The sequence below is a fragment of the Drosophila miranda genome, chromosome XR, assembly GCF_003369915.1.
Source record: "Drosophila miranda strain MSH22 chromosome XR, D.miranda_PacBio2.1, whole genome shotgun sequence".
NCBI lineage: Eukaryota > Metazoa > Arthropoda > Insecta > Diptera > Drosophilidae > Drosophila > Drosophila miranda.
The window spans coordinates 1475399-1496130 of NC_046674.1; the positions used below are offsets into that span (position 1 = coordinate 1475399).

General features: G+C 51.8%; 2 protein-coding genes across 3 annotated transcripts in view; both read left to right on the plus strand.

Moving 5' to 3' along the window:
- LOC108152730 overlaps positions 1–20732 on the plus strand; it is a 57674-nt gene that overhangs the window by 32639 nt on the left and 4303 nt on the right. For both annotated transcript variants that reach the window (XM_017282271.2, XM_017282270.2), the window contains 2 exons: positions 1225–2289; positions 11995–12190. In XM_017282271.2, the coding sequence (XP_017137760.1) occupies positions 2152–2289; positions 11995–12190 (334 nt within the window). In that variant the 5' untranslated portion in view covers positions 1225–2151. The remainder of the gene's footprint in view (positions 1–1224; positions 2290–11994; positions 12191–20732) is intronic.
- Positions 12222–14733, plus strand: LOC108152731. The gene has a single exon (XM_017282272.2). The coding sequence runs from the start codon at positions 12349–12351 to the stop codon at positions 13498–13500; it is 1152 nt and encodes a 383-aa protein (XP_017137761.1). The 5' UTR covers positions 12222–12348; the 3' UTR covers positions 13501–14733.

The window sequence follows — 20732 nt, forward strand, 5'->3', positions numbered from 1 at the left end:
CGGGAAGGATGGTGGCTGGTGGCGGATGGCATCGTGTATATGTGGGCGATGATCTCACCATCAGAGCCATTTAATTGGCTTCAAACCGAACCGAACCGAGCCACGGGCCCTATGCGGCCACCATCTAGATACATACATACATACATAGATACATATGTATCTGGCCGCTTTCTGTTGACCGAATTCGGAAGATGAATGTGCCACAGATGCATGGGGAGCGCGACTCGCCCCATCGTCAGGGCCATAAAAATCAAGTTATCTCGTAATTTGATTTAATTCGTAATTGTTTATGCAAATTTCACGCGCCTCTGACGCACAGACAAAAAAAGATACACTGCCACTTAATTTCCATGGAAAATATGCACATGCGGAAACCCCCCCAATGCATTTTCATTTGCATTTGCATTAGAATTCTGATTGAATGGCATACATGGCGGCGTACCGTACGCGCAATTATGGCTCTCACTGTCTCGCTGACATTTCCTAGACGGTGCCTCCCCCCTTCCCCCCCCCCCCCCACACTGTTAAAGGTTCTCTTGGCCAGGTATTTGCCCACAGGGTGCCCCTGGAGACTTTCAACCTCATCATTTCTAGATCTTTTTTGAATTTTTAATTAACCCATTTATAGTCATTTGGACATCCGGCAATTCGGCCGATTCGTGGAGGAAATGACTACCAAATGCCGCTACTAAGATTGAAAATCCCAAAAGCCACCAAAATGTATCTCATTTGGCATTGCGAAAAAAAACAGCACAAAGCAAAAATCATACAGTAAGCACTCGGATATGTTATTCTTTGTCACGCGTCGTGCGGCAGCGCTCCTCGATCGGAGCACCCAATTTCCCATTGCATTCCTCTCTTTAGGAGTCCCAAATCTCATTTGGAAGAGTTAAAGGGAGTGAAAAATGGCTCAAACCTAAACGTTTTTCAACTTAAAGAAACTTTAGCTAAAAGTTCCGAGAGACCCCTGTAGTACCACAGCAACAGCAAAAAAAGAAGCAGTTGCCGCCGCACGGCTTACGGTTAATGGTAATGATATGACTCTGATGATGTTATTAGGAGCACTGCGAGACTCTCTGACGACAGCAGCAGCAGATCGGAGAGCGGAGAGCAGAGAGCAGCCTCAGTCTCAGTCTAACTCGAGTTGTGTTTTTTTTTGGTTCCCTCCTAATTGATTTTATAAGCAAGGTTTTTAATGCCGCTTCTCTGTTTTTGTCGTTTCAGGTGCGCAAAGTCTCCAAACTCTCCGAAAGCTCTCTCGCTCCGAACGTGTGCGAAATGCTGCCCAGAGCAGCAGAGACGGCGGCAGCAGCAGCAGCAGCAGCAGCAGCGACGAATGCAAATGCAAATGCCACTTGCGCAGCCGAAACGGCGCTCGTGTTCGGGCTCGTGCTCGTGCTCGTGTGAGAGTGGAGAGTGGGCAGGTCGGTCGGCTTGTCGGCTAGTCGGCTGGTCGGCTGGTCGGCTGGCGCCGCGAGTGGAGTCTGTTTTTGTCGCTTGATTCGTACGGTTCGTGTCCGCTCTGCTGCCTCGCAAGCAAACATTTTTTTCTTGCGCGGAGTGCCCTGCGCGCATGCGTCGCGTTCGAAGCTGTGTGATTGTCGAAAAGTAAACGCCACCAGTCAAATGTGTCTCTAAAAAATAAACCCCCCAAAGGAGCCAAAGAACCACAAAAATTTCCAGATCAAAAAGTGTGCGCAAAGAAAAGAACAACAAAAAAAACACGCAAAACTTCCAAGTTCTTTTTTTTTTTAAGTTCAATGCGAATACGGGTTTCGTTCTTATCGCGCATTCGACGGCTATCGAGTTCGAGTTCGCGTCTTGTCTGGCTCTTTCGTTCCCTCCGCTTGCCTCTTTTTTTTATGCCTTTTTTTTCCACCATGCCTGTGCTCTTCTGACCATTAAAAGTGACGCTCTCCTCGCCCCGTAATGGACCTTTGAAACAGACACACACACAAACGCACTCCTCCGCCGCCGCCGCCGCCTCCTCCTCCACCCGGCCCGCCCCAGAGGCCTCCGCTTCGACGTTGCGTTTCGCGTTATTTTTAGACGATAAAAAAGATTGGAAAAAGCAAAGCCCAAACCCCCCCCGCCCCACCGCCGCAGGAGGAGAAGAACAGAAACAGAAACAGCAACAGAAACAGCCACGAAATGGGCACCAAATCACCCGGTGGTCCACAGCGTTGTCGTCTGATCTTGCAACGCTGCCTGGCCATACAGCTGACCAAGCCGGGGCACACGGCCCCCGAGGACTTTTGGATGTACGACTCGGGATATATGATATTTCAGGTGAGTTTTTCGGAAGGGAACGAACGGAAGGGGAACTGGTTTTGTTCGCAAAAACGAGAGGAGGAACTGGTTCCAGGCTTGGGCCACAAAAAGTGCGTGAGGATGAGCCAGAAGCCAGAAGCCAGAGCCAAATCCAGAGCCAGAGAGGGCGAGGCGGCAGTGGAGTGTGACTCCCTCGGCTCAAGGTCGCTTCGGGTGTACGCACGCTCCTTTCTCTGTCTGTGTGTGTGTGTGTGTGTGTGTGTGTGTGTGTGTGCCCGCTTCCCATGACAATAAATGGCTCGGAACGGTGCTTCATCCAGACTAGACCTTAAACACCCCCTCCCCCCCGCTCCAAGGGGGATTGCATTTGGGACTTTCTTGCGACTTTTGTTATTAATGGAAGAAGTTTTGCCAATTTCGGCCAGGAAGTAGCCCAAAACCCCCCCCCAACCCCACCACAAAAAATACCTTTCAATAAATAATGGGTTCATGGAACTCCATCGGTATCCGAGAACACGTTTGGTGGCGACAGCAAAAAAAAAGAATTAAAATTTTAAATGAATTTTTCTGTCCTTTTGTTTGGTGGCTCGCTGCTTCCGAAGTTGCCCCCCCCCCCCCCCCCACCCACCACCCCCCCCCCCCTCTAAAAGTGACGTCACAATCCGGCGGAACAAGTTCAAGTTGAAAAGTGTTAATTGATGTGCCACAAATGAGTGGAGTTGAAGGTTGAACACAGAATCACAGAATCACAGATCACAGATACTGCTCTGCGGGATCCACAGATCCCCCTTGAGAGGCGGCGCCCCGTGCGGGGGCCGGCCCCACACCTTTCGCACCTCAAGCCGTACAGAATCACTTAATTCCCTCACAATTGCTGGCTAATTTCAATTTAATTGTTGGCCTGCCAAAAAAAAAAAACAACAAACACACGCAAAAAAAAAGGTTTTTTGTTTTTTCTTGTACTTCAAAAGGCAGCGCCGCAGTTTTTTGAGTGTGTGTTTTATTTATACTATTTTTTGTTTTTGTTTGCAATTTAGTTTGCATTTTGCATACATAAAAAGTGTCGCATAAAACATTCCCCTGTGGCCTGCTGTTGCCTGTTGTTGGCTGCCTTTTCATGCCTCGCATAAATTACGAGACAATCGTCGTCGTCGTCGTCGTCGTCGTCGTCGTCGGTGTCGTCGGAGTTCCGTTTTTGGTGGAATGGGGCCCGAAACTGAGTTTCCGACTGGGCTAATTAATAATACGTGCCCCAGCGCTGGGGCATGGCCGCAGATAAGAACCGAATGAAGCGTGCCCCGGAATAGCCATTCCCATGGAGGAAGAGATGATAATTTAGGGCCGTACAGCAATTTGGGGCAGTCGAAGAAAAGAGCTTCAATGAATGGAGGGAATGGTGTCGGTGGGGGGTGGGGGGGGGGGGAATGAATCAACCGTTGAGTGATGCTAAAAGGGGGGCAAGAAACCGGGGGGAAGGGGGGTCGTTGATATTGGATTTCTGGAAATATTCTGGAAATGGAAGCTCAATGAAGTGTGAATTATGCGGATTGTGAGGTGGTGCCACTGGCAGTGGCAGTGGCAGTGGCAGTGGCATGCCCCGAGAAGGTTCCTCTCCCGGTGGCAGCCCAAAGACCATATCGAAAGATGTGTGCAAGAGTTTCCGGTGCGGCGCAACTTTTAGGGCGTGCCATAACGGAAGAGTTGCTTCACAGATTCGGTGTGGGGGGCGGGGTGGGGGGAGTGGCAACGCTTGTGAAACCTTGAGAAAAACTTGCAGGAAATACTAAAGAAAAACAATGGTTTATATGGATTTAATATTCATTTAAATAAACCCCATAAAATATTAAAACAAAGACGAATCGTACAGCCCTGGGCTCTGGGCTCGCCGGGTATTATATAACTGGTGGAGAGCATCATGTCACGTCACGCAGAGGAGGGAAAGGACCTCTGAACTATGCGAACTGTACTGGGAATAAAGGGGGGGAAGAAGGGGATTGAGTGGATAGAGAGAGAGAGAGAGAGGGATAGAGAGGGATAGATAGAAAGTTATATACATATATGAATAGATAGAGATAGGATGGGATAAATAGATAGATGGATAGATAGAAAGAATGATAGATAGATAGAAAGAAAGATAGATAGATAGATAGATAGATATGGATAGAAATATAGATAGATATATATATGGATAGATAGAGATAGGAAAATATATAGATGGATAGATAGATAGATAGATAGATATAGATAGATATATATAGATAGATAGATAGAAAGATAGATAGATAGAGAGAAAGAAAGAAAGATAGATAGATGGATGGATATATACATATATGGATAGATAGATAGATAGATAGATAGAAAGATAGATAGATAGATAGATGGAAAGATAGATAGATAGATAGAGGGCTAAATAGATAGATCTTTCTATATTCTAAAAAATAAAGATAGGTTAAGGCCGACAGATCCTCAATCCAGAGACCACTCAACGGAAATCCTCTCAATGGAAACCCCTCTGGGGGGAAAACTTCTCGGAGGAAATTCCCTTTTCGAAGACAGGAAAAAGTGACCTCAACCACAGCTCCCCGAAGACCTTCAACAGCCACACTTTCCGCAGTCCGCTGCCGGCTGTCCAGTTAGGGATCTCTAAAGACTTCCTTCTCCCATACATCGCATATCTTTATAGGCCACAGACAACCCCATGTTCGGAAACTTGTTTGAATATCTAATTAGAAAGAAACGACAGATCCGCTGAAAGCCCGCAAATCCCCCACCGAAATCCCATTAAAGTTTTGCAAAAGCAAAAGCAAAAGCTCTAAATGTCACTCAGTGGCGGGGGTAAAAACTGATTTAAGACCAAGTCCTACCGCCTCCCCTCCCCCCGTCCCCCGTCCTACGTCCCCGTCCCCGTCCCCGTCTCAGAGTCGATTTCCAGGGCATTTAAAATGTGTTTTTATTATTTTGTGCAAATTTGTCAGGGGACACGGCGTGGCGACTCAACGACTAAGCGACTCTCGAGCCTCGAGTCTCGAGTCTCGACTCCATCTCTGATCTCGAGCTCAGGCCCGGAGCTGATCTCTGAACCGCTTTCAGACCGTGTTTAGTGTTTGCCTGCACGCAAATGACTTCACCTAAAACAGAAACAAAAAACAACATCAATTTTAGTCGATTTTCCCCTCTGCCCCCCCTAGACCCCCTCTGCCACCCACCCCAAAGCTTGAGCCAAATTAATAAGCTTGCAACAAGTTTGTTTGTGAAATAGCTCAAACGGATGCGAAATGATTACGTCATGGGTGGGGAGGGGGATGGGGAGGGGGGGGGGGGTGGATGTGGGGCAGGTGTGGGAGCCATAGACGCCTGAGAACCGCAGCTCCATAAACAAAACAGAGAGAACTGGCTCTGGGGCGAGTATCTCATGCGAAATGGAAAGTTTTTGTCGGGGCCAGAACGAAGGCAAACCTGTGTGTTGGGGGGGCCGGAACGGGTGGGAAGGACTGGGAAACGGGAAATCGAAGATTTGCTAGAGCCAAAACTCATACGAAATCTTTTATATGGAAGTATATATCGATCAAGTAGGGCCTCCTCCGTTGGAACGTCTCCTCAAAATGGAACTAAATGGAAACCTTTTAGGGGCAAAATGACACCCGAAGAAGTCTCTAAAGAATCTGAAGAAAAGATTAAGAGATTCCCCGAGGAGCAGAGCAGATCTTGCGGAAGTTCCACTGTTCCGCGCTCATTCGAAAGGCGGCTCTTTCGTAGCGAGAAGACCGTCGTAATCGGCTGGTTCTGGTGGCTGGGGCAAGTGCAAGTGCAACTGCAACTTCCATGCGATTGGGGCAATCAAAGTGGAGCGGTGGTAAGACGGGGGCCAGAGCCAATTGGCTTTATGGGATTTATCGAACGAGAGAGAGAGAGAAAAGAAAAGAGAGATTTCAATTGTTGTGCCCCGTGCCCCGTGCCCCGTGCCGCGTGCCGCTTCATCATCTTCAATTGCTTTGATTGAGATTGAATCGATCGAATGGTGCAACATTTAAACGCAAATTTACTTAAGTTTTGAGCCGGGCTGTGGGGGGGGGGGGGGGAGGGGGGAAAGGGGGAGGGGGGCAAAAGTGTGTCTCTAATTGATTGTCGGCATGCGCTCCGCCTTGCGATTGATTTGATGGCAATCATCATCATTGATGGACTTATTTGATTGACAAACATTGAGCCAATTGTTTGCCTCCCCCCCCCCCTCCCCTCCCAAACACCAGGCTCTTTGCGTTGCATAACAGCCGTAGGCTCTGGGGCGACAAGGTCGTCCCCCTTCCCCACCCCTGGGCCGCAGAGTGGCCGCAAATGGAAGTTGAGGAGACACTTGGAGACCCGCTTTTGCTTTTGCTGCTGTTTTCGGTCAAGCCAGGCGATACGACGCTGAAAACAAAAACAACAACAAAAGTCAAACCTGGCAGCTACGTAAGTACTTTTTTGGTGCCTCTCTTTGTGGCACAGATCCCGTTTGTTGCAAATACAACTTGCAATTTGCTGCTAAGCCACACTGGGAGAGAGGGAGAGTGGGAATAGCCCTGGAAAGCGAGAGAGAGAAAGCGAGACAGAGAGAGAAAGAGTGGGGATGGCCTCTCTTTGAGCTAAGCCACACTGGGAGAGAGGGAGAGTGGGAATAGCCCTGGAAAGCGAGAGAGAGAGAGCCACAGTGGGAATGGCCTCTCTTTGAGCTAAGCCACACTGGAAGAGAGTTAGAAAGGGCGCAAGCTCTAGGCGGAATTGAAACAATTACCGGATGATTCCCATAACACACGACTATTCATTCCCCTTCGAGACTATCGATTCCGGTTCCCACGCGAAATAGTTAATGCCTCTCTCTCTCTCCCATTGCGGCTTAGCATCGAAGCGGGAGCGGTTTTCAGGGTCAAGCAGTTAACTAATTACCGATATGTGCTCGTAACGATGCGATATAACGATGTGCCAAATGATGGACCCCAAATGAGTCTCAAAATTGAGTAATTAAAATCTTTGCCCCCTGTGCCCCCCTGTCCCCCCCTGGAACAGTCGCGGGATCTCAGGGGAATTTCTCATTAGCAGCACTGACAGCAGGCCGTTGCGTGATTTACGGGATTGATTGAATGACAAGCTCCCTGATGGAATACGGAAATGTAATCCATATATAAATTGCGTGCTAAATGCTGCCAGGGGGGGGAGGGGAGGGGGCTCCAACTGAATGACAGACACCAAAGACGAGTACAAAGGGCTCTCTGTCGCCCCCACCCCGCCCCCAAATAACATTTCAGCAAGTGCCAGCGAAGCTTCAACGCCGAAACACAAAAGGCAGCCACACAACAAAGCCTTTGGCCCCCCCCCCCCCCCCCCCCCCCGTCTACTACAGGTGCAGGTGGAGCGGGGAGAGGGTAGCGGGGAGCGGGGAGCCACACTTGATTCTGTTCCCACAGACAAGCCCCAGAGCCCGGCCATCTCTAATAGACTTTTCACGCTTCGGTTTTGAAATTGAGGTGCTGATATCCGTGGGCATATTCCGGCGATATTCGCATCGGATAAGGGGCCAAAGCCGGGCAGAAAGAGAGCTAACGATGGAGAGAGGAGGAGAGACACAAAGAGGGGTAGGAATGGGCAGGGAAGAGAGCAAATGATGGAGAGCCATGCAGAGAAAGGAATCCGAACTCAAGCCCGTCGCTGCTAAGCCGCACTGGGAGAGAGCGGGAGAGAGAGAGAGACAAATAGAGAGTGCGAGCGGTGCGGCACCTTTGCTGCTAAGCCGCACTGGGAGAGAGAGCAGCGAAAAGGGAGCGTTTCCTCCCAAATAATGGGTATCCTTTAGTCGAGTCCCAATGAATGTCCTGGCCTGCTTTTTTGCACCGATTTCGTTTTACGTTTTATTTTATGGCGAAGTTTTTGCAATTGCAAAACTTTTGCCCCCCCCCTCGCCCCCCGCCCTTGCCTATGGGGAGGCAGGGCACTATTTATGCGAAAGAGTTGAAAGGACTTTTGCCCAGAGTTTTTCTGCGAGAGAATTTCGGGGATATTTGTAATTAATTTTGTGGCAAAAATAGCCGACCGCAGCCCCAATGCCACTGCCAAATGGCGAGACAGATGCGATTCCTAGCCATGATTCGAGGACACTATCCGTGGGATCTCCCATGCCATGCCATGCCACCCCTTGCCACCCCTTGCCATCCCCTGCCATCCCTCTTGTTGTGCACTATTTTGTTGGCAGTCAGGACTCCTGCCAGAATTTGTTGACGGGGCGGCGGGGCGTGTGGCGGGGGGTGGGGAGAAACTAATAAAACAAATCGCATGTTTAGCCAAAAAGAGTAGATTTCTGGTCATTGAACCGACCGGGCCATCCTGGCAACCATCCCCTCGATATATCTGACCAAAGTCATGGCTCGTGCCACCCCCCCAGCCCCCTCAGCCCGTGCCGAAGTCGAAGAAACGCCTTCGAAGGGAGAGAAAGTGGGCGTTGGTCCTGCAATTTGTGTCCTTATCAGCGATGGCTGCGCATTGATTGGACTTTTCCGCCTTGAGCTCGGCGGAGAGACCCCCGGACTCTCGTCCCCAGAGGCCATTGATCCAGGGCTGCCGGCCGGAGTAGTGCCAGTGCCAGGACACCCACTTGACCAGACAAATAAACAATGATGACAGGGACAACACAGGAAGAGGGATAGGGATACGAATGAGGGCTACGATCCGTTCCCTTTGAGGTAATGAGACAAATAGAGAGCTTCCCCAGGCATTAACGAGGATATCGTAGGGAGGGCGCTACATTTCTGGCGATACGAGGCGCCACGTCGTCACCGCATCTGCTCTCTTTCGAGGAGACCATCCGTTGGTCAGTGAAGCGTTGGCTCTCAGAGGAGAGGGGAGGTGAGGGGATGGTCCTGATTACCCGATTCATCCTGGACAGTAGCCCCTCATTTGTCTCAAGAGAGGCACATCATTTTCTCCACCTTCACATTCAGAGAAGAAGAGCGACGAAGCGACGAAGCGACACAGCTCGAAATGTCGAAATGAAATGTCTACCAGCGAAATGATTTCATTTTCGGACGGACGACAGCCGGACGGACGGACGGCACCCGGACGGACAGCACCCGGACTCGCTTCTCATTTGGCGAACAGTAAATGCCGCTTTTAAAGTCAAATGAAGGGTCGAGAGCGGAGCGGCAGGCAAAAGTGGCAGCAATAATAATGCCAAAAGAGGGGTCGAAGAGGGGGCAGGGGAGGGGAGGGGAACAAAGCCAAAAAACGTTTTGACTTGTGCTCAAGAGCAGCGACTGAGCGACTGAGCGGCTGTGTGGAGCTGTGGGGCTGCGGAGCTGTGGGGCTGTGCAACCTGATGTTCGTTAGTGGAAAGGTCAAGGATTATTATACTTCATCATAACTCTATTAAGCTCCGAAGTCCGCAACAGCAGCTTACTGTCTTACTGCCTGCCACATGCCGCATGCCCCCCCCCCCCCCCCCCCCCCCCCCCCCCCACCTGCCCCCCTGCCCCCCTGTCGCTCTGCCTTCAGTGAGCATTTGTTTGTAGATTGTTATTATCTTTTTATGCGGCACACACGAGAGATCTACAAAGAGGCAGAGGCAGTGGCAGTGGCAGGCCTCATACGTGTGTATCCACTCCTCTCCTCCCCTCCCCTCTTCACCCCACATGCCGCACTGCGACTCTGGTGATAGTTTCGTCTTTTTTTTGTGGGAGTTTTACTGTTTAGTTTTCTATTACACGAAATTGAGTAAAAGTCCCAAAACGAAAGCCGCCCCATGAAAGGCAGACAGACGGGGGCGGGGGGAAAGGCAGCGGCGGCCCGAGGCAAAGAAACGACAGCTTTCGGTGCGGCAAGCATTTGATTTGATTATTGAAGAGTTTTTGCATTAACTTCCAAGAAACGAGATCGAAAAGAGACAGAGAGAGAGAGAGTGCTCTTTAGTGCTGCCTACCCCTCCCCTCCCCCTTGATGGGTGCTTCCCTGTTCCGCTTTGATCGATGGATGCCTCTGTCGCTGTCTCTGTCTCTGTCTTTGGCATTTTGTCTCGTGTCTGTAGGAATGATGCGGCACAAATTCCAGGGACTGGTTGGAGGGGGACGGGGAGGAGGAGAGAGAGCGAGCTACACAATGAGTAAATGCAGCAGCAATACCGCAAGCAGAGCGCGCTGCGCCATGCTCACCGTTTCGTTGCTCTCTCGGCAAAGGCCGCCTCGCTCTCGGAAGGAACGCAGCGCGAGCCAGATAGAGAGGGAGAGTGGAAGTGGGAGAGTGAAGAGCGAGAGCTTGGAAACTTTATCAGAACTGCAGGTCCAGCAGGTACAAAGCTCAAAACGAACTGCCGCTCTCTCTCGCTCTCCAGCCTCTGCTGGTTTGACACTTACTCCCGCCACTGCAATGAACAACCACTGGATGAGCCAGCAGAGAAGAGAAGTAAGTGTCATGCCAGCTCAAAAGATAAGCCGACGGCTTTACAGCCCGCTCTGCTATTCAGCTTAGGCTCGTATGACACTCGCATGCAGCCAGCTCTACACCCATGGACGACGAGCAGCTAATGTCATACGAGCATCGATAATAGACGGGCAGAAACTTCTTGGACTTTGTTGCGTGCAGTGCATGCGGAACAAGCGCCATCTGGCGACGACGACGAGACATGCAATGACGAGTTAATTTCTTCGCCTTCTCATGCATTAATTGAGTGGCCCCAGGGCGGGCAGGCAGGAAGGGAGGGAGGGGGAGAGTCATCCAGCTTATATAAGAGTGGACGGGCACTGGCACGGGCCTCTGTCGCTGAGATCCCCTGAGGAGTGACCACCGCAAATGGCAAATGGAAAATGGCTGCCCGGGCGCTTAGATTTTTCATACCCATGCCATCGGATGGCATCCTTCCCATCCGTCCATCGGCAAAAAGGTCAGATCTTCAAACTGGATGAATGTTCATTAGCGACACAGAAAGCCACAAAGCGTGAAACTCCGGCGGCTACAGATGCAGATGCAGAGAAAGAGAGAGACGGAGAGGGAGAGATCTGCACTTTAGACCCAAAAGTTGCATTTCCTCCCACTCCCCACACCCCACCCCTTACTCCCCACTCACACTCTGTGGCCTCTTTGTGGCCTCCTCCTACCCCCCATCTCCGTCTCCTTCCCCTGGCCATTGTCCGCTTTGGGCACTGCTTTGACTCTCGACCCTTTTTGTCCGTGTTTACATCAAAAACGTGCCTCAAGTGTTCCTGTCACTGCACAAATTGGACATTTATTTGTTGCCCCATCGACAGTGCCCTTTCCCCTCCCCACTTCCCCCTTACCCCGTACCCCCCGTTGCCATTTCCATGGAAGAACGTGTTAAGGATTTCGATATGGACTTGAGAGTGGGAATGGGAACGGGAATGAAAACGTGTACCCCAAGAAATGCTTCAACAGCGAGATGCAATGAGGCAGCGGATTTTGTGGCGCCACCCCTCTCGTATGCCTCATAGCCGGCATTGAGGAGGGGCGTGTCGTCGATCCGCTTTGGCTAATTGATGGTTTTGCCGGGCAGCCAGGCAGCCAGGCACAGATGGATAGCTCACTCCTGCTGCTGCTTGCCACTTGCCACACAATTATGCCACTCGCTGCACTGCAATTTGTCAATTAGCTGATGAGGAGATGCTGTGGATGCTGTGGATGCTGTGGATACCCGCCCCTTCTAATGAATCCTTCTCTCTCTCTCTCTCTCTCTCTCTGTTTCCTCTGCAGAACTTCCTGGCGGCCAATGCCCAGTGCTGGTGGAACGGACCTCTGACGGCGGCGACACGTGCCCTCAAATACGCCGGACATGTGGCACCCGGAATGCTGCTGGTCACCGCCGAGCCCTGCGCCCTGGAGGTGCTGCGCGGCGCCTTTGCGCGGAGCGTCCTCAAGCCGCCGGCCACTTATATGATCAGCTCTGTGGGTGAGTTGTAGTCGTAGTCGTAGTCGTAGTCGTAGTCGTAGCTATCCTGGAGATACATTTCGAGCGGAAACAAACAAAAAATGTGAACCCTTGACCCCCATTTTCGGCATAGAACATTCCAATCAAAATTAGCTTGAAGCCGCGTAGAAATCGAAGCCATGGCCGGATGCAGTGGTGGAGGACGCAAGTATCCTGCAGCGTCTCACTGGAAGGAGCGAAGGAGCCAGTCGCCCGGCTACCGTCGAGCAGGAGGAGGACCAGAAGGAGGAACCCAGCCCCGCTACGTGTCGATGTCGATGTCGGTGGAGGATCTGTGCCGCCGCGCGGACAACGTGGCCAATCAGGAGGATTTCGAGCGCTGGAAGGACATTGTGAAGGTGCGCTGGACCATGTACGAGGAGCAGCGGAATTACAACAGGCGCCGCCAGTCCATGCCTGTGGGCGGCGATGCCACCATCTGGGGCATCCTGTCGTTGGTGCAGCAGGAGCTGGAGGAGAAGCTGCAGATGAAGAAGATGCTGGGCAGCTGCCGGCGGTTCCCCTCGCCCATGGCCCTCATGGACAGCGATCGGATGGCGGACGGGCAGCTCCAGGAGCTCGAGCTGGTGCGGGACGTGCTGTGTGGCACGGATGAGGTCAGGCCCGAGAAAAAGCACCAGCCAGAGCCCGTCGTCGTGGAGCTGCAGAATAAACCCCTGGCATATCGCCCCAAGGCTGAGATCAAATGGCGGCCACTAACACTGCCAGAGTCCTTGAAGCGCTACTTGGCGAACGAGCCGAAGCCCAGCAGGGAGGACATGCAGCAGCCGAAGGCGGAACCCACGACGCCCCGCTTCAGTCCCAGTGATCCTCCCGAGGAGAGCCACAGGCGAGCAGAGGCTCTGCCTGGCTTGCTGGAGAAGTTCAACCAGATGGGGAGGTGCAACCGGATGGGGCTGCTGGTGCCGGCCAATGCCTTGCTGCAGCTCGCCGAGGAGCTGTCGCAGAACGCCACCTGGACTGCACCCGAAACGAGCCCCGTGGCGGAAAGAGGCATGCCCCAGGGTCGCCGCCCCCGCATCGCCCACCGCATCACCGAGGACCCTGACTACGCGCAGTACGATCCCCTGCTGCTCTACGTGAACGAGAAGTTCCACCTGGACGCCAGGTCCGCGATGGACGTCTCCGCTCGAGCCGAGGACACCCCTACCAGCTTTTACAGCGCCTTGGATGTGTCCGAGCCGGAGTCGGAGACGGAGACGGAGACGGAAGCCCTTGGATATTGCCCGGTGTGCAACAAGCGGCATCTGCGTGTGCCGCCGACATTCTGAGCCCCCCCGCCCACAGGCTACGAGGTGAAATTAAAGCAAAGGTGCAGGTAGCCTCTCATCTATGGGGTCCCCGCCCCCGCCACCGCCACCGCCACCGCCCCCGCACTGCACCTCATCAAATATTGATGCCTGCCGCTGTCTGGGTCCGCGGTGCCTCGTTAGCTGTCAATTAAGTGGACACCTGTGCAGTTAATGCAATGCTGCCACCGCCACTGCCACTGCCACTGCCACTGCCACACTGGGTACATGTCCTCCCCTCCATCCGCAATTCCCATTCCCCATTTCACACTTTCACAGTCCTGTTCCGAGGCTGTGGCCAAAAAATCGCCGCAGCTCTGCTGCGATTTGATAAATGGACAGCCCGGCCGGCCGGCACAGAGATCGCAGTCGTAGTCGTCGGCCTTTGGCGAACTCTGTTTCGGGAATTAATAAGTTTCGATTTGTGGCTGCCACTCGTGGCCATATATAATCCGTGGCGGCCACAAGGGGGCGCTCCATTTGGCCTTTGTCGGCTGTGGCATGGCATTCATTCAATTGAGGAAATATTGCTGCTGTCTGCCCAAACAAAGAGGCGCACTCAAACACCGCACGGGGGCACAGACGGCAGTGTAGTGGAGTGGAGTGTTGCAACTGTGTGTGGCAGGCAGAATCCGCTGCACTGCATGTTTGCTAATTAACATCTGCAATGGCGTAGAACCCATTAACTATTAATTACCATAAACATGACAATTCCATCCGCAAACAAGAGGCGGCCAGGCCTCGTGGGACACACACACACACACACATGTACATGCGAGCATGTTTGCAGTGGATGCCACATTCTGCACTCGGAATGCATTTTGGACACTCCAATATGCCGCAATTTTCCATGAAACGCAAAAATCGCCTGAAATACAGCTTTAACTGCTTGCAAGCCGCTGGTAAGCAGTTGAACTACTTTGTAGCTGCATATGTTGCTAGACAATGTGTCCAGGAATTGCATGAAATGTTTCAAGCTCCTGCCAATCCACACACATTTTGGCAACAGGCGTACAGCAAGATGTTGCTAAACATCACAACAAATAAAAACCCACCAAGCGGGCGAGCGAGAAGAAATATTCATGGTCCTTGGTTACAGGCCATAAAATGCTTTGGATTCTTGAATTTTTGCAGCTTTAATTGCAATTTAAAAATAAAAATACCCCCCTCTTCTTTGGCCAAATCAAAAACAAACGGTACAAAAAGGACATTAAATTAAATGTATTTTTATTGACTGGCGGCAGGTTGTTATTTACGAATTAAAATTTAATCGTTAGAGGGGGTAAACAACGTCACTTAACAAGCAGTCCCAAAAACAGGATCTTGAACTGCCTTTCAGCCCCAGCAAGCAGTTCGCAAAGCAGGGCACAAGAATGTTGCTAGCCCAGCACCGGCACCGGCACCGGCACCGGCAACAAATGCCAAAGTAAACCGAAGAAAAGTGGGGAAATAAAAGCAGCAATAACTATGGCAATGGCAATAACTATTGCAATAACAATAGCAACAAAAGAAGTAACAAAATAAATAACACATTGCATGGAAAACAATCAATCAGGCGGCAATTTCTCGCTCAATTAGACAACAAACATGCCAAATAAGCAACAAAAACAACAAATGAAACGAAAGAAACTGAAGAGCAAATTAAATTCAGTTTCGTGTTAAAGAGCCAAGTGGTGTGGAGGGGGAGTGCAGTGTACAGTGTGCAGTGGGGAGGGGGCAGTGGGGAGTGAAGATTGCCCCTGCTGCCAATTTGACAACGGAATATCACTAAAGTGAAGGAAGCAAGCAGTGGAGTGGGCTGGAGTGGAGTGTGGAGTGTGGAGTGGAGTGGAGTGGTGGGAAACAGAGAAGGCAGTGAAGAAACAGACAAATGGCAAATGCAAAATAGCTGGAAAGCGAGAAAATTATACAGTTCCCAGTTGGAAAAGAGAGACAGAGAGAGAGAGAGAGAGTGCTGTCGGTCTGATTGCCGAGTGAAAAATAAAGAGCCGCAAATCAATTTCATCACGATTTCTCGTCGATCGCCCGTCGTCCACCGGAGATGTTGCTGAAAGTGAAATGTGGCCATGACAGTGCCGCGGCTCCCGGCTCTGCCAAGCCGTCCGTCTGATAATTGTAACTTAATATTCGAAGCCATTAACAAATCGCTAATCTGTAGAAATCAGCCACATCAGCGACAGAGCGGCCCGAAGCCCAGCAGCATGCTGTGCATGTGTCCGAGACACATGCTGCCACACACGCATATGAGTCCCAGACACATGCTGCTCTTCAAAGGTACTGCAAAGCAGTGAAGCATTCTGCCGTTAGAAGTTTCGTGGCAATTTCTGGAAGAAGGTCAACAAACTGGCTCTCCCCGGCGCAGTGTGTGTGTGGGGGGTGTGGGGGGGTGTGGGAGGTGGAAATTCTTCAAAGCGTAACCAAGTTCGCAAAAAGAAAATACAGAAGAAAGATCAAAAGGCAAGAGTCACTGTCATTGAGGTATGTCTGTCTTTGCAAGTTCATCTTCTCAATCGCATGGTCGCTTGAGCACAAACATCGCCCCCCCCCCCCCCCCCCCCCCCCCCCCCTACCACCCATCAAAAGAGCGTTACCAAAGCGATTATTGTAATTCTATTGTTCTCCTTCTCCGCTCCAAGCAGCGTTCCTTCGTTCCCTTTCGTCATCTTCTGGCTGGTCACACTGATTACTCCTCCCCCCTCCCCCTCCCCCTCCCCCAACCCCGTAATGAGGTCAACCCCACTTTGATTTAAAGTTTTTTGGTTACGCTCCGCAGATTTTTCGCTCATTTCGATGGGAAAGTGTTCCGTTCTCACTGGAAAGAGGAGCGGAAAGAGTCTTTCAGCGCCATTGTGGGAGACGGAGAGTAATCAGAGGAAAAGACACGAGTGCAGGGCTAATACGCACCAAAAATGGCAGACCATTTGGCCAAAAAGGCGACACGATTCCAGGCCCATTCCCATCGTCAAGGGGCTGGAAGGGGCTGGAAGGGGCTGGAAGGGGATGGGGCATGGGTCCGCTAACCCCAAACTCATTGACCTTTAACACAGCCGAGGCAGCCAAAAAGTGTCGCCGCTGCCATACCCCTGGCCAGAAGGGTATCACGGTTTTGGGTGGACTTGAGGCAGGATGCCAGCCTCCCCAGAAGGCACAGGGTATGGCCCGCCTCGTTTCGGCTGCTCCACTGTCCGACTGTCCGACTCTCTTGGCTTTGCTGGCATTTTGTTGGTGTTGCAACCACGTAAATGTCAATTTGCATTTCGTTTGCTGTGCCACCGAACCGCCGTCGCGTCGTGAGGCGTTGCATAAACAGCAGCAGCGCAGCAGCACTCGGGGGTGGGGCACCTCCGCGAGAGGGAGACCTTGTTTTCAATTTGCTGCTGATCTGCAAAATATTTTTATTAACAGACGGAAACAATTAGCGTCGCCGGCCCCCGACGCAAACGCAGCGACAGGCGTATCTGTTTTCCTGCCACTGCCACTGCCACAGCCACAGCGACTGCGTGGCCTTTGCCTCCTGCCTCCTGCTCCCTGCCTCCTGCCTCCTGATGGAGCCCCAAAGAGAAAAGAAAAAACTTAAATGGGAAATTGAAAACGCGCAGAAAACGTTTCAGACACAAAATCGTGATTGCCTTCGTTTTGGCCGCTAGACATTTTTGTTGTTGTTGTGCTCTACATGGCAGGGGGTTGGGAGGGCAGGGGGGGAGGGCAGGAGGGGGGCAGGGGGGGCGGTTGACTTCTTATGTAAAATGGCATTCCAGGGAAAGCTGCAAATGTGGCAGGATCGATCGGGAAAGAGCAGCTCGCTGTGCCACAGAGAGAGAGAGAGAGAGAGAGAGAGGGGGATGGAGAATCCTCCTCAGAACGAAGCCCCCGACTGTGGGGGGGAGGGGGGGGGGGGCCTCTAATGGCCAGAGTGAAAATGAAAACGAAAGCCCAAAGATGACAAACTTCTGCCATAAGCTGGTAAAACTTTCAGCTATTTCGAGGCTCCTCATCTGCATCTCCCCCCCCCCCCTTCCCCACCCACGGAGAAGGGGGAGAAGCGAGGCCTGTAAATGATAATAAATATGGAAAAGACGTGAAAACGATTGCCGCGATTTTCCCACCAACGCTTTAGATGGTGTCCGTCCACTCCGTCCTCTCCGCCCCTCCGTCCTCTCCGCCCCGCAGTCCCCTCCGTCCTCTCCGTCCTCTCCGTCCCCTCTGCCCCGCCTCCTTCTGGCCATCCATCCGTCTTAAGTAGAGTGAAAGTGTTGCGTTTTGGTTTTCAAAAAAAGCACCGAGCTTTAGTTTTGTGTTATTGTTGTTTTTGTTGCTTTTGTTGCTTTTGTTGCCCGCCGGACACATATCCTTGTGTTCAATCAAACCCAAAAGCGACGTCAACGCGCCACGGACTCTCGTGGAGCTCTCTCGGATTTCGCAAGAGGGGGGCGGGGGAGGGGGTGGGGGTGGAGGGGGGCCTGGCGTCGGAGTCAAGTGTTTTGTAGCTTGAAGGTTGTTGTGTTGTTGCCTCCCACTGGAAGGCAAAAGACACAGACCGATCCCCATGCCCCTCCCCCCTCCCCCCCCTCTGCGCAACATGCGGCAAACATTTTTAGCGCTTGTAGTTGCCATGAATTTTTATGCAAATGAAAAATGTTTCTTGCGATTTCCCCCCCTACCCTGCCCCTCCCCCCGTGCCCCCAGCCGCTGCTGATCCGCCGCTGTGGCCATTACTGTGATGCAATTGCCGCAAGTAACAATAATCTTGATGTATGATTTTTTTTTTCTCTTTAGTCTTTAGTCTTTCCCCCCCCCCCCTGTGCCTCCCCCGTGCCTCCCCCCGTGCCTCCTCCCGTCTCTTAGAAAACGTTCAAAAATAAAAAAAGAGGAAATCTTGTGCGCCTATCGTGTTGTTGGCACATTTTCGCGTTGCCCCCCCCAACCCCTCCCCCCTCCTCCTCTGTGTTTATGTTTTCGCGTTTGATCTCATAACCGCCAGCGATGCAACAACAACAACAACAATGGAGCTAAACGCGGAGCATCATAAACTTTTAACGCTGTCCATTTCGAAATAATCAATAATTTTTTGGCCATCGAAGGCAATTTATTATTGGTTTTTTTTTTTTTGTGGTGTTTTTTTGTCGCTTTTTCGGGGGAGGCTTTGCCTCGCAGCCAATGGGAACGAGAGGAGCAAATAAATTAACACTTCCTTAAACGATAAACACTAAGAGTGGACCCCCCCCCCCCCCCCCCCTTACCCCCCCCCCCCACCCCACCCCCCCGCACTTGGGGGCGAGAGAAATGCATTTGGAAATCGAAACGAAATCCGAATAATCGCCGAATGCCGACTATTTTGTTGTGGGGGCGTCACGACGTTTGCTTTTCGTTTCGTTTATTAATTTTAATTGCGACGGGGTGGCAACGCCCGCAGGCTAACGGGAACAAATTGCACTCGCAGGAGGAGGAGGAGTGCAGGAGGGGGGCGGGAGGAGTGCAGGTAACAAGAAAGAGAGTGGGCAGAGCCTTGATCTTGCCCCAGCCCCAGCCCCCGCATGCAGCCTTCGATGCAGATCTTCAGAGATGTGGGATTCATTGAAAAACGTCATTTAATACGGACCAAATCTCCCTTTAATTTGGTTTCTTTCGGTTTTGGAACACATTTGGGGGCTGAACGAGCCAAATATGAAAAATGACGCTCATCCGAAAGTGATGATCGGTGCTTTAGACAAGGAATGTTACCACTTTCATGGGCTCAAATTCAAACATGACTCAGATGGAATGTGTAGCGCATCAGAGAGAGAGGGCATGATTATTCCACACCATCCTATCCTCTATAGGCCGAAGGGATAGGATGCACTCGCAGCTAGGCCGATGATCAGTGAGTGTCGGAATGCCACCACAAATGGGGGGAAAACGTACAGCAAACTATGAAAAAATAAAACTGCACAAAAAGTGTGTAGATGGCTTTGGAAATATGTAGTTTTTTGCATTGTTTGAGCTTCAAGAACTTCTCCACAGATGCGTTCGCCGCCTCTGAATCTCTATATCTGTGACCTTCCCCACAGGCCCAAGCCATGCCTTTGCGGCATGTATGCGGGGGCGTTCAGTGGCAGTGGCATGTCATCGATGGGTCCGGTCGGTTGCCCCATCATCGGTTTACGACGCCCGCCATCTGCTTGCCCCCGAAAAGCGATGAAGTGCTGAGGGCACTCCCTCCACGAGGAGCAGGCGTCGTAAAATATATGTAGACCATCCGCATGGATATTTGTTTGTTTTCGCTGTGCGGCCCTGCCTGTTTGTCCAGGCCCCAAATTTGGCTACTGCTTGGCCCAAAAATTTATGATCCAGGGCGTTGCTGGCAAATGGCAACGAGAGGAGTGGGGGGGGGGGGGGGGGGATGTGTGTGCCACGGATTATCATCACCGAAAGGCAAATATCGCAGATGAAGAGAGAGAGAGCGTGCGGCAGTGCATCCAAGTGGCAGACAACAAATGGTTGCACTTGCAGATGGAGATTGAGTGCGATTCCCCCCGCCGCCCCCCAAAGATTAATCGCTGGACAAATTTGCGATGTGAAAGTGCGAGAGGGGCAGAGAGAGGGAGAGAGGGAGGGAGCGAGGAAGTGGCAGCTGGAGAGAGGGGAAAGGCGGATTTGTGGCGACTGTTGTTGCAAGCTGTCTGGCTGGCTGGCCCGTCGCCTATCTGCCACTAATTGTCCTTGACGATGGAGCATCCCACATGGCATTTTGTCTTTGGCGATTGCTGGCGCAAATTGCTGCCGGGTAGTGCCACAAGGGGCACACACCAGGCGCAAGCTGCAAGCTGCAGGCAACGGAAAGTGAAAACTTGAAAAATTGATTATGCAACGTGCCGCAAGGACGTTTGTGGCCAAGAGGCACAGCCAGTGCCTCAGCCTGGGCAACCGGAGGTCGTCACATACTTGGTCTGATTTTGCAGCCATCCCATCCCCCCCCCCCTTCCCCCGCCCTCGTTTATTGCAATTTTGAGGCATGCCACACACACACACGCTGCCTCGGGGGCGTTGCTGGTGTCGCTTCTCCCATGTCACTTGTTTCTGCCCATTTATTTAGAGGTGGCGTCTCTGGCGGGGGCGCGCTTTTAATTTGCGGCAAAGAGGCGGCATGCCACTGCGCCGCGCCTCTGATGACGGGGGGGAGGGAGTGCCAGAACAGATCTCGGGCTGTAGAGTATTCCCTTCTTCGGTTACGCCGT

Excerpts from the sequence above, each read along its gene's own strand:
- LOC108152731 (XM_017282272.2), top strand. The coding sequence starts at position 12,349 with ATGGCCGGATGCAGTGGTGGAGGACGCAAGTATCCTGCAGCGTCTCAC.